Source organism: Belonocnema kinseyi, chromosome 2 (genome assembly GCF_010883055.1).
Source record: "Belonocnema kinseyi isolate 2016_QV_RU_SX_M_011 chromosome 2, B_treatae_v1, whole genome shotgun sequence".
Taxonomy (NCBI): Eukaryota; Metazoa; Arthropoda; class Insecta; order Hymenoptera; family Cynipidae; genus Belonocnema; species Belonocnema kinseyi.
In genome coordinates, this window is record NC_046658.1 from 128,415,678 (window position 1) to 128,429,396 (window position 13,719).

General features: G+C 27.2%; 1 protein-coding gene across 1 annotated transcript in view; it reads left to right on the forward strand.

Annotated features, from left to right (window-relative positions):
- The first annotated feature begins 2,816 nt into the window (after positions 1-2,816).
- LOC117182985 (small conductance calcium-activated potassium channel protein-like) overlaps positions 2,817-13,719 on the forward strand; it is a 57,304-nt gene continuing 46,401 nt past the window's right edge. The window contains exon 1 of the mRNA XM_033376111.1: positions 2,817-3,244. Coding sequence (XP_033232002.1) covers positions 2,817-3,244 — 428 coding nt within the window. The remainder of the gene's footprint in view (positions 3,245-13,719) is intronic.

Below are 13,719 nucleotides of genomic sequence, written 5' to 3' on the forward strand. Positions count from 1 at the left end.
GAGGGTAGTCCGTTTAGCGTGTAATCGACTCGGGATACTTATAAGATACTATCATGATTTTTTCAGATTTTTTGGTCCAAAAATAAATTAGGCCAAAAACCGGCCTTACAGACCCTCCCCCTATATATTAAAATAATAAACCAAAAAATATTGTCTCTATACATTACATGTTTAGATAAATTTACTCACAAAATTTATATGAAACCAGAAATAATGAATTTTCAGCAAAAAAATTTACTTGTAGAAAAATATTTAAACCTTCAACCAAAGAAATGAATTTTCAACTAAAATATGAATGTTGCACAAACAAAATTTCATATTAGAGCGGTTCAATCAAAATTTAAAAAAAAAAATAAATCCTCAGACAGAAAAAATTAACTTTCAAGCAAACGGTAAAATTTTTATCCAAGGAAGATGCGATATCTACAGAAATAGATGAATTTTTCATTAAAAAAGACAAATTATCAAGAAAATAGTTAAATATTTATCCCAAAAAGATTTCAGTTTGACCTTTAATCATAAAAAGATCATTTTTAAATAAGAAAAAATGTCTACGAGAATAGTTATAATTTCTACCATAAAATATGTATTTTCAACAAAACAGTTCAATTTTTAACAACAAAAAAATACTTTTTAAGAAAATTCTAGAATTTTAAACCACACCGTTGCAGTTTTATTGAAAAAGATGCAATTTCTAGTAAAGTAGATGAACTTTTGAGATAAAATGAAATTTTTTTCAAAAACTGAAACCACGAAACAAGTTGGATTTTCAATCTAAAAGAATGAATTTTTAACACAAAAATGGCATTTTTAACAACAGCAAAAATACTTATAACGAAATTCTTAAATTTGGAACCAAACCTTTGCATTTTTATCGAATAAGATGCAATTTCTGATAAAATAGATAAACTTTTAAAATAAAAAACAACAAAAAAAAAAAAACAATTTTTAACAAAAGCCTCATCTTTTAAACTAGACCTTTACATCGAAATATAAGTTTTAAAAAATAAGTCAATTTTTCCACAAAATAAGTTGGATTTTAAATCCAAAAAGAGGAATTTTTAACACAACAATTGCATTTTTAACGACAACAGAAATACTTTTTAACCAAATTCTGGAATTTTGAACCAAACCTTTGCATTTTTATTGAAGAAAGATGCGATTTCTAGTAAAATAATTGAACTTTAAAAAAAAAAAATTTCGAAGAAGGTTGAATTTTTATTTTTAAAAAGTGTTAAATTTTCTACGAATGTAGTTGAATTATCAACCCAAAAAGACGAATTTTTGACACAAAAATTGAATTTTTTACAAATGATAAAAAATACATAAAGAAAATTCTTGTAGTTTAAACCAAACCGTTGAATGTTTATCAAAGAAAAACGTAAATTCTAGTCAAACAGATGCATTTTTAAAATAAAAAGACACATTTCCGAAAAATAGTTAAACAAAGTAAAATAATTTCAAATCAAAATTGGAAATTTTTCAAATTTATTTTACTTGCCAGTTTAAAGTTATGTATAGAAATTCTCTGACTTTTATTATATTTTTTCCAGAACTCCCTGACGTTCAGAACGTTCGTTAAGAATTTTTTCAGGATACCGAAGTGAATTTACTAAAAATTATCTTTTGGCAAATCCTTGATCAAAAACCGAAAAACATCTACAGATTTTTACCTCCAGAAATGCATCATTTTTAAAATTTCCTAAATTTCCCCACATTCTTCCCCGAACAATTTTTACTTTTACGTAATTATGAATATTCCAGTACCAGAATGTTAAGCTCCTTACATTTTTAACCTATAATCTTTTATAAACGAAATAAAACTATTTCAAATTAAAATGGATAAAATTTGGAATTTATTCTAAAGTAATATAAACTCTGCTTTTTAAACCATTTTTATTTTTTAGATCCATCACTTTTCCCTGAAAAATAAAATTAGCTGACTTTAAAAAAATTGTTGTTAGCTAGGTTCGTTTTTTACTCGCCAGGTTTTTTTTGGTGTGCGATGTAATTTTCAGAAAGCGCTTCTAAACTGAAATGAAAATTTCGTAAATTTACTATAAGAGTGACCTAATTTCGTTTTCAGGAACCTAATTTCGTAAATTTTAGTTACTTTACTATCTAACATGTGTCGGAATTTTTTGAACATTTCACAGAAAAAACTGGGGTTTCCATCAGAACACATTTTTACTTCCAAAGGAGCTGCAACAAAAATGAACCCAACTTGCTAAAAAGCGACCCAAAACGATAAATTAGCTCTAAGTGATACCTCAGTTGGTATTCTAAACGATCCCAATTGTAATTGAGCCTATTTATAAAGAACCTAATTTTCGCTTTGCCCAATTTGATATTTTGTTTAATTAATAATATCATTTTTACCTTGTAAATTGTTCCCTAAATTACCAGCCCTACTTTGCAAGCGATTTTTATTCGAACTGAAGTTCTAAATGACATCAACTTTCATTTGAGCCGCAAATTTAGCGATCCCCCAGTTTTTTCTGCGCTCTAACAGTGTATCCAAAAAACTTCAAACAAAAACTGGTCCAGTTGAAATGTCATGAACACTTTGAAAAGCAGGCAAACAGAGTGAAATAGGGAGAATTTTGTGCTGGGGTAGTGAAAACTGAAAAGCGTAAATCGTCCTTTGTGTAGATTCGGATGGATGGGTTCGTGTATACGTAGCACATGATTGAAGTACCTATAACAGTAGATCTATATACATCTATAGTAGGCAATGCCAATGAAATGACGATGAAGGTATCTTTGTTGCAGGAAATGGTCATGTGACATAACTGGTTATCACGCTAAGCGAAGCCATGAACGCTGATGGGAATGGTTCACAAGAGGGTGGAACTGGAAACGAGTATGGGAGCAGCGAGGAAACCGCCGCCCTCATAACAAGGACACCCGTGGTACCGGTGGTGGTGCCTTCAACACCGCAGGGGAAACCGGTACTCACGAGACAAGATAGAGCCACCTTTCTTGTAGCATCGCCTCAGCTATCAGCGTCAGGGCTTGGTGGCTCCGAAGAGAGTGCTAGTAACGAAGATCCTGCCACTAGATCGGTACCAGACATAGAGCTGCATTGCAGGCTGGATAGTGAGCCTCAATCTGTTTTGACCCCCATCCCTCCACATTACCGATCCAGACTCACGTCGTACCATCACAGATGTCGCTGCGAAAGAGACAGGAGAGACTCTTTGGCTCCTTCATCGGCACTACATCTAGCTCGGAGTGTTTCAAGGTAGCTTTTATATTTATTTTTTTCATTTTATACTGGATTTGATGCATAAAGTGGGTTGGTGTCAGATTGGGCTGAGAGAAACTTGAACGAGCTCTTTGTTACAGCTTCTTTAATTTTGGTGGCCTAGATAAACATTTAAAAGTAGTTTAAGCTTTGAACGTCACTTTTATAATTGCAAGGATCGTAGAACTATTATTTTAAGTAGTTTTGAATTTCCAAGATATAGAAACATAATGCTGATCTAAGAGAGTCTGATCATATCATCTACTGTGGTAATCTTTTTTAAATCTCTTTTTCAATATAAGTCTGATTCTATATTTTTGAATCTCTTTATTTTTATTCCTTTCTTTTCCTTCATCTTCATTTGCTTCGTATTTCAGGCTTTGCCTTCATATACTAATGTTAATCAATTTTTGAATTAAATTTTTCTGTAAAAAGATCTTCTCACTTCGCTCAACTCGGAATCGAACCACAGAACTTTCGTTTTCCGGTCAGGCGATTTTCCAGTTAAGCTATTAGAGAGATCAAAAGAAGAATCATTTCGCAGAAAAACACGATATCTAAAGCAAGGTGTTACGTTTATGATAATAATAATTTTAAAGGAATCTGCATTATCCTCAGAGGCAGTTACTGTCGATAAGTGTAGATGTTATTCCATAATCTGTTAAATTAGAAATCAAAAATAATAATAAAATATAAATTTTTTTCTTATTCAAAGATTTAACTTGATCGATAGTTTTGTTTTCCTTTTTCACAGATTGAGGAATGATATCTACACTGATCGATAGTAACTACCTTTGACGATAATACAGATTCCTTTAAATTACGCGAAACAATTGTTATTTTTTCCATTTCCTTGTCAATGTAATTCGAAGCCTTTCTTTTTCAATCCCTCTTTTTCTATTTCGTTCTATCCCTTAATATATATATATAAGTAAATATTTTTCTATCATTTTTTTCATATCTAATTTTTCAGATATCTCTTCGATCAACACCTTCTTATTTCAGTCTATTCCTTAATCTCTTCATGTAAATCTTTTTTTATCTGTTTATACCTCTTTTTTCATATCACAGTGTCTTCCTTTACGCATTTGCATGATAATTTTCTTTATCCATTTTCTATGAAAATGCTAACGATTTATTTTTTCAGTATAATTCGAAGCCGTTCTTTTTAAATACCGTCTATTATATTCCAATATATCCTTTTAGCCACCTACGTTAACTTTTTTTCTATATATTTTTGAATATAATTTTCCAGCTGTCTCTTTCTTAATCTTCTTAGTTCTATTCATGTCTATCCCTTAATGTACTGATTTGAATATTTTTCAATCTTTCTAAATCATTTCTTTTTCCAACCTATCTCTTAAACCACATATGCTTATCTTTTCTCATCTATGTTTAAATATAAGTTTTCAGACATATCCTTCTTAATTTTTGTAGTTTATTTCCTTCTATACCTTAATGTACTCATTTACTTTTTTTTAAATCCTAAACATCTTTTTTACTCTTTAGAATTGTTTTTAAATCCCTTTTTTTCTATTCCATTTAACCCGTTACGTTTCCATATTATTCTTTTTTCATTTTCTTTTCAGCATAATTTTTAACCGTTCTTTTTAAATCTTTTTTGTACTATTCTAGTCTATCTCTTCAACCAGCTATTTTAATCTTTTTTTTTCATCTATTTTTTAATATAATTTTCCATATACATCTTTCTTGATCTTTTTAGTTTTATTATCGTCTATCCCTTCATTTACTTATTTGGATCTTTTTTAATCCCTCCTTTTCTATTCAATATAATTCTATGCCCATCTTTTTATATCCCTTCTATTATATTCCGGTCGATCCCTTGAGATAGATATATTATTCTATTTCAACTTATTTTTCAATATAGTTTTCCAAATATATTCTTCATAATATTTTTAGTTTCATTCCTGTCTTAACCTATAAGTGTGAGTATAATTCAAAGTCGTTATTTTGAACTCTTCTCTGTTCTATGCCAGTCTATCCCTTCAGAATAATAATTTAATATTTATTCGTCAATTTTTAAATATAATTTTCCAGATATACCATTCCTCATATTTTGAGTTTTATTACTTCTACAATTTAATTTACTTATTTATATCTCTTTGAAAATCTTAAAAATATTTCTTAATCCTGTTAAATCCCTATTTTTTTATTCCATTCTATCCCTTCACGTTTCTAGACAAATATTTTTCTATCTTTTCGTCAGTATAATTGTAAGCCCTTTTTTTTGAATACCTTCTGTTATATTTAAGTCTGCCTCTCTAGCTGGCTATGTTACTTTAACTTATTCCTTGATCTATTTATCTTTATCTTTTTTTTCAACCTCTTTCTCTATTCCTGCCTATCCCTTCATGCATCTTTATGCATTTTTTATCCATTTTTAAATATAATTCTAAGTCTTCCTTTTTAATTTCTTGTTTTCTATTCCAGTTTATCCCTTAAGCTAGATACTTTAACATTTTTTCATCTATTTTACAATAAAATTTGCCAGATATATCTTCCCTAATATTTTTATTTTTATTCTGGCCTATCCCTAAATATACTCATTTGAATCGTTTTTTTTTAATCTTAAAAATCTTTTTCAATCCTCTTCAGTTTTTCTAAATCCATTTTTTCTATTCGATTATATTCCTTCACGTTTCTATACCAATTTTTCCCTATCTTCTTGTAAGTATCATTCTAAGCCGTTCTTCTGAAATCTGTTCTGTTCCGATCTATTCCTTTAGCTAGCCACGTGAAACTTTTTCTATCTATTTTTCAATATAATTTCCCAGATAGTCTTTTTTATTTTAACCTATTACTCGATACATTTTGTTTTGTTAACCTTTTTGTCTATTCCAGTCTATTCCTGCATACATAATTATGAATTTTGTATCCGTCTTTAATATATTTCTAAACCTTCCTTTTTTAATCACTTCTCTTCCATTCTAGTATATCCCTTTACCTAGCTATTTCAATCTTTTTTTATCTCTTTTTCATTATAATTCCAAGTCGTTATTTTTTAATATTTTCTTTTCTATTACAGCCTACCCCTTGAGCTAGCTATTTTAATCTTTTTCTAAGTATTCGTCTATATAATTTCTAAGATCTCCAATACTTTATTTTTTATTCCAGCCTATTCCATCACGTATTCATATCGATATATTTCTGAAAATCTTTGAGTATCTTTTTTAATACTTTACGTTTTTCTCCACTTTAACCCATAATGTTTCTGTGTTAATCTTTTTTTATCTCTTTATCAGCAAATGATTCGCCTTTTTCAATCCCTAATTTTCCATTCCAGTCTATCCCTTTAGTAGGCTAAGTGAAACTTTTCTATTTATTTTCTATCATAATCTTCGAGGTCTTTTTTAATCCGTCAATTTTTATTTAAGCCAATTGCTTCATCTATGAATGTAAATCTTCTTTGAAAAACCTTAAAATATTTTTCAAAAATTAATATCCTCTTTCATCTTCCAGTCTATTCCTTCAAGTTTATATGTAAGTATTTTTTTTGTATCTTTGTCAATATAATATTAAGAATTTCTTTTTTAAGCCCTTCTTTTTTTTAGTCTATCCCCTTCTCTATCTCTGTAAATCCTTTACAATAATTTTAATAATATAATTTTTTGGTTACGTCTTTTAATCTTTTTCTACTTCTTTAGCCTTTTCTTTGATCTATTCTCATAACTATTTTTTTCTCGTATTCAACCATTTTTTTATTCTGGTCTATTCCTTCATGCGTCTTTATACATTTTTTATATTTATTTATTAATAAAGTTCTAAGCCTTTCTTTTTTAATTCCTTTCTCACTTCTTAAGCCTGTATCTTCAGCTAGTGATTTGAATTTTTTTCTATTTTCAAATAGTAGCGTTTCTATTTGAATCTTTTTCTATCTCTTTGCCAATTTAAGGAAGCCTTTCTTGTTTTAGACCTTCTTTTCTATTTAAGTTTACCGCCTAATCTAGCTATGTCAAACTTTTACTATTATTTTGTCAATATAATTTTTTTGTTACCTCTTTCAATCTTTTTCTTTTCGTGTCATTTCCTTTTCTAGTCGATTCCTTAATGAATCTTCTTGAATGTTTTCCTATCCCTCTGTCAATATAATCCTTTCTCTTTTAATATCTTCTTTTCTTTTTCAGGTTATCCCTTCAGATAGCTCTGTGAATCTTTCTCTATCTATTTTGAATTATTATTTTTAGATGTATATTTTTTATCCTTTTAATTTTTATCCCTGCCTATCCCTTCATCTACTGATGTAAATTTTTTCTTTTAATGTTCAAAATTCTTTGAATTCAAAAATAAATTTTTAATAATTTATAGTAAATTATGCACCCAGGGGGAGATGAGTGACTTTTTAAATGATTTGATCATTTGTGATTCTCCCCACGTATCACGTATTTTGTGAAGGAACCCTTACTATAAATTACCAAAAATTCAATTTTAAACATTTCAGTAAATTTCCCGAAATTTCTGGTAATTTATGGTGACTTAAGATAAATTACCTAAAATTGATTAAAAAATTGTCTAAGTTTTTGTGAAAATTAACGGACATTTTTGGTCAGGAATGGACAATTTAAAGGAAAATATGACAACATATATAAATTATCTATTAAATTCAATTTAAAACGTTTTTATAATTTTCCGTAAATTCATAAAAACTTTTGGTAGTTTATAAAAACTTTTGTTAATTTATAGCAACTTAAGACGAATTTCCTAAAATTCTGTTTGAAATACTTTTATAAATTTCCGAAAATTTTTTGGTAATTTATGGTGTATTACAGGTAATTTATGTTTACTTAAGACAAATTACTCAAAATTTTATTTAAAAATGTCTAAATTTTCGGAAATTTATTAAATTTTTTTTTCATTTATGGTAATTTGCAGGTAAATATGGTAAATTACGATAAATTACCCAAAATTCAATCATAAACATTTTTATAAATTTCCGGAAATTTATGTAATTTTTGGTAATTTATTGTAACTTAAGACAAATTACCCAAAATTCAATTTGAAACATTTTTATACATTTCTGGAAATCAATTAAAGTTTTTGGTAAATTCTGGTAACTTAAGATAAACTACTTAAAATTAAATTTTAATCATTTTTATACATTTTCGAAAATTTATGAAATTTTTGGGGAATTTATGGAATATTACAGGTAATTTGTAGTAAATTAAGACAAATTATAAAAACTAAATTTAAAAATAGCTATGACTGCTTAAATTTATGGAAATATTTGGGTATTTATGTCTTTTTTACAGGTAAATATAGCATCTCACCATAAATTATTCAAATGTCAATTTTAAAAAATTGTTATATATTTCCGGAAACTTTCTCGATTTTTTTGGCAATTTAGGCTAATATTACAGGTAATTTATGGTACTTTAAGATAAATTTCCAGAAATTTTTGGCGCTTTACGGTAATTTTATCAATTATATATGGCACCTTTTCATAAATTGCCGTAAAATTATATTATCTGAAAACAATTTTCTCTTAGTCATTTTATGGTGAGTGGGCTGTTTATCGCAAAATGCGAGCTAATAGATGGACAATTTTCATTATTCGCCTCTTACGTCACTTTTTACTCCCTTGGGAGTAAAAAGTAAAGCTGCATATTTTCACATCTTTTATTTTATATTTTTGCTCATCCCTGTATCTATCTACACAAAATTATTAGACTCTTTCTAAATCTCTGTATTGATAATCTTCCGTTTCTCTTTTCCAATCTCTTTTTCGTTGCCTTCTGTATCTCTCGTTTATCAAAGTCACTATTTTGTGACGTCTTTGTCTATATAATTCTGTGTCTATTTCTAAAAAATTCCCTCTTTTATGTACCCGGCCTCTTCCTTAACTATCCACAAAGAAGGGTGATGAAGAAATAACAATTTTTTACCACTGATCATCAGGACAAAAAATTTCTGTTTATAGTTCTTAACCCACTGAATTCAGACGTAAAAGTTCATGTATATAATAAGAAAACAATGAAACTCTCAAATTAAAAATCTAGAAACGCTTTTTCAAGATCCACAGAGTAAAAATAGTGTTCTTAAATATTTTAAGATTAAAAAAAAGATGTTGTAAATAAATAGTAATAAGAAAGTTCTATTTATCTATTTATCAACTATTTTTTATGATTAATTTATTACAAAAAACAATTACGCTGGGGGTTCAGCGCGCAATTTCCTGCGGAGGCTAAGCGCGCAGATCCTGTTCGCGCTTCGAGAGTGTGGAAAATTATTGTGTGTCTGTCTCCATAAAAAATGTGTATTTTTCTATTTTGCGCGGCGGGAGAAAATCGCCGTTTGTGCCCTAGGGCCGAAAAGAGTGCAAAAAATGCGCCTTAGGGCGAAAACAAATTTAAAAAGCTCTCTTTTATCGCTCCGCCTCGCAAGCCCTCGAATCACAAATTTGAGAGAGAAATGTCTTTCTTAAATTACATTTGTTTTTTGAGAAATTTAAAGATGCGCGCTAAGCCCCACGCCTTTTTCTGACATCTTTGAATTTAGCGTCGATTTGATCAAACATGAATTAAAATTTTTCTTATAGATTATCGCGTTTATGGAGAAAAAATTTATTTGTAACATCATTCCGTTAAGCTGTATCTGTATTTTTTCATAACTTTATTATCTTTTTTAAAATTAACTATGCATAAAATTTGCGCGCTTAGTCCGATTTCCCCTTTATGCGTGGAAATTTTTAAAAGTATCGTTCCAGTAGTAGACATGACCCGGAAAAATGTTGTTTCTTTGTTCTATTTTCATATCCATGCATTTCAAAAGATTTCTCATGCTTCTTGTTCAAGTTCCGGAAGAAGGTGCCGAGTTCGATAACATAAATAATCTAGTGACTATACATTGAAAGGCCAACGATTCCTCGTAAGAACCTCTCAGAATAAAAATAAAATAAAAATAAGAACAATAAATATAATAACCGATAGTAAAAGATTAAAAATCAGTTCATAGAAAATTTTAATCTACTTTTACCTAATGATAGAAGTTTATATTTTATTACTATAAATATTTTAACGCATGTAAAATATAAAGTAGAGTAAAGAATAATCAAATAAATGAAAATGCCAATCTTTTATGAATAGTTAGGTAGGACAGAAAATAGTCAATCTAATAATTCACGAGTACATTATTTTCAGCGCAAATTTAAATCTCAAATTACAACCAACTGCGAAATAAATCCAGAATTGGCCCCCCTCTAAAATTTCACGTTACAAGGAATTCAATTGTACATTCGTAATTCATACCGGTTAGAAAAATTATTGACTGCATTTAAAAGAGGTATGAATGTATATTGTCATAATTTTCCGGGACGGAAGAACATTTTTCTTGCTAATAATCCGGGTACTTTGGTTTGCATATTTGAATAATTCAGCGTGATAAATTTGAACGCCCTTTGGTTTGCCATTCTAGTTGAGTGCAATTTTCTATTGAGTATGGCGTTCGCTTTTTTGCAATTTAAAGCTTTAAGTCCACATTTCATACCTTCTTCAATACAGGTTAATGAATAAATATAATTTTTTATTTTCATAATAAATTTATTTGAAAAAAATATGAACAATAAAATAAACGTAGAATTATCGAAAATTATTTATGACTTCTACCTTGAATGATTTTAGTTTCATTTATTTTTACTCTAATTTAAACTGGTGAAAACAAATGTTACATCGGATAATTTTTCATGTTATTATGTTATGATATATTTTAATATTGAAAATATCAGAACAATTTTAACTAGGATGACTGAAAAATTAATAAAAAAAATAATTCTCGACACTGTAAAATTCTCGAGAAATAAAATATTTTAAGTAGACAATTTCCCACCGTATGAAATTCCGAATTTGGAAACTTCTAATAATAGATAATTCCTGAAATAAAATTGCCGATATTATAAAATAAAACGTTTTGTTTATTTTTGTTATTTTCGGATTTGAGATGTTTCGAAATTTTATTATTCGGGATTGTTTAGTCATTCCATTTTGACCAATGATCTTTTTTCTAATGTTAGATTTTTAAAAATTATGTTTAAGATATCACATTAGGTTATTTTTAATAAATAATATATATTAATATTCAGCTTCTAAATTTTGTTAATTCGGAAATTTTACAGTTTCGGATGTTTTATAATTAAATTTTTTTTTTAAATTTGAGTATTTGGGAATTTCTAAATAGTTATATTATGTTATGACTGAAAAATCTCTTGAAATAAAATTCATTATACTCTAAAATTCCCAAATAATAGTTCCAAAATGATAAAATTGCCGAGATATAAAAATCCCGAATTGAACATTCCTGAAAGAAAATTACCGAATTATAAAATTCTTTAATTCTAAATTTAATTTAGCAGTAGGTTATCTCGAAGTTTCCTTCTCATTATTTTTTTTTTTAAATTAAAAATTAGAATGTTGAGAAAATTACATTTTATTTTAATATTATGGTAATCTTTAAACAAAATCTTTCATCCAGGCATATATTTTTAATAAATATTGTTATTTTCTATTTGAACAAGAATTTTTCAATACTTAAAAGGTTAACAAAAATTGTTTCTTTCTATAAAAATATTTGATTATTTTATCCTTTGTAAATGAATAATATTCATTTATAAAAATGTTCTACATTTGGATTTTTAAAAATTTTCACTTTAGCCATTTTATGCTTTTTAGAATTTAATCATTCTTGAAAGTCTGCCTGGTATATAATTTTTTTTTTAATTTAAATGTTTTAAATTGTTTTATTTTATTTTTTTTTTAATTTTAGTGCTTTGAGAATTTATTCCAGACAATTAAAAATTAAACAATAGTTTCCCAAACCCCATTTTCATCTAAATGTTAAAAAAAGAACCATATAAAATTGATGTTTTAAAAGTTAAACGATTTTAAATTAAAAATTTCAAAAATGTTTTGTTAACATTTAAAATAGAACTATCCAAAATTGGCATATTAAATTTGGAATGAGTTCTTTAATTTTGAATATTTACATTTGCAGAGTTCGGACGATTTATGTTGCACACTGGATTTTAAATTTTACCCTTTAATAAGTTTTAATTTTGCATTTAAAATTGAAATGATTGAATTTGGGGAAGCATAATTACCAATTAAAATGTTTTTTCATTATTAAACGATTTTAATTAATTTAAAATTATTGAAACCTTAAACGGTTTATAATTTTGTTTATTTTCTGAGTAAAAGAAAATTTTATTTAGATTTAAAATGATAGAGAGCTAGATTACTTTAAAGCATCGAAATGAAAATTTATTGTTTCTTTTTTACATCGCTACAAAAGCAAGAAGATTGACGCTCATAGTCATCATTTCTCCTATTTGCGGTTCTGCTTCCGTCTTTATAACGAAAACATTTTTAATTTATTGACTTTTAGTGTTTCTATGCTAGAGAATAAAATTGAAAATACAGTTTCTTTGGGATCTTAAAGAATAATTTATGACCTTGTTTATTTTATCAAAACCAGAACTATAAAATACAAAACATGTTAAGCATATAAAACCTTACTCCTTTTTCCGGCGATTTTTAATCAAACAATTTGGAATAAAATACCTCCAGAATAAATTTAAAATAATAAGAAATGAGGAAATAATATTTCTAATGTAAGCTTAAAAAATCCGAAGCTTTTAGAAGTAGACATTAAAAATTGAATGCATCATTTCTTACTTATAAATGTTGAAAAAAATTCAACATTTTTAACTCAACTCAAAAAAATCCAAACTCACAATCCTCGCTATCTTATTTTATATTCCTATTATGTAAATTTGAATTTTCACTCTTATATCCTAAAATTGTTTAATTAAATGAATAAAAATAACTTTAAATGTTATTGCAAAAATTAATTTATCTGATTGTAGAAAGTTCAAAATTGGTTTGTTTAAAATAAAAAGAGACCGAAACATGTATATGAAAAATTAATACTTTAGTAATTAAATAATGAATTTAATTTTGGATGTTTACAATTTCAAATTTTGAATTTTCGGGGCGACTGAAAAATCCCGAAAAATAAAATTTCAAGCCATGTAAGATTCCAGAATAAAATAATCCCCAGTAAAAAAATTTCCGAAATTTAAAAATAGAACGAATGAAATATCTCGAAAAATAAAACTCATGACACTGCAAAATTCCTAATTGTAAAATTTCAGAATAATAAAATTATCGAAATAAAAAAAATTTCGAATCAATAAAATTCCCAATAGTTTCTAATATTTCTGAAATAGAAAATTGTTGAATTATAAAATATCGCAAAAACGAAATTCCCGACCTAAAAAAATGTTTGAACGATGTTTAATAAATATAATTATTTATGTAAAAAAACACTAATCAAATATTTGTTCTCGAGACATTTTTTTAAATGTTTGAAATTTCAACAATTATTGTTTGAATTAAAAATAAAAATAATTGATCAAAATTGTTATTCAGAACTATAATTTTTCTAAGAATTTCAAATAATTTTGT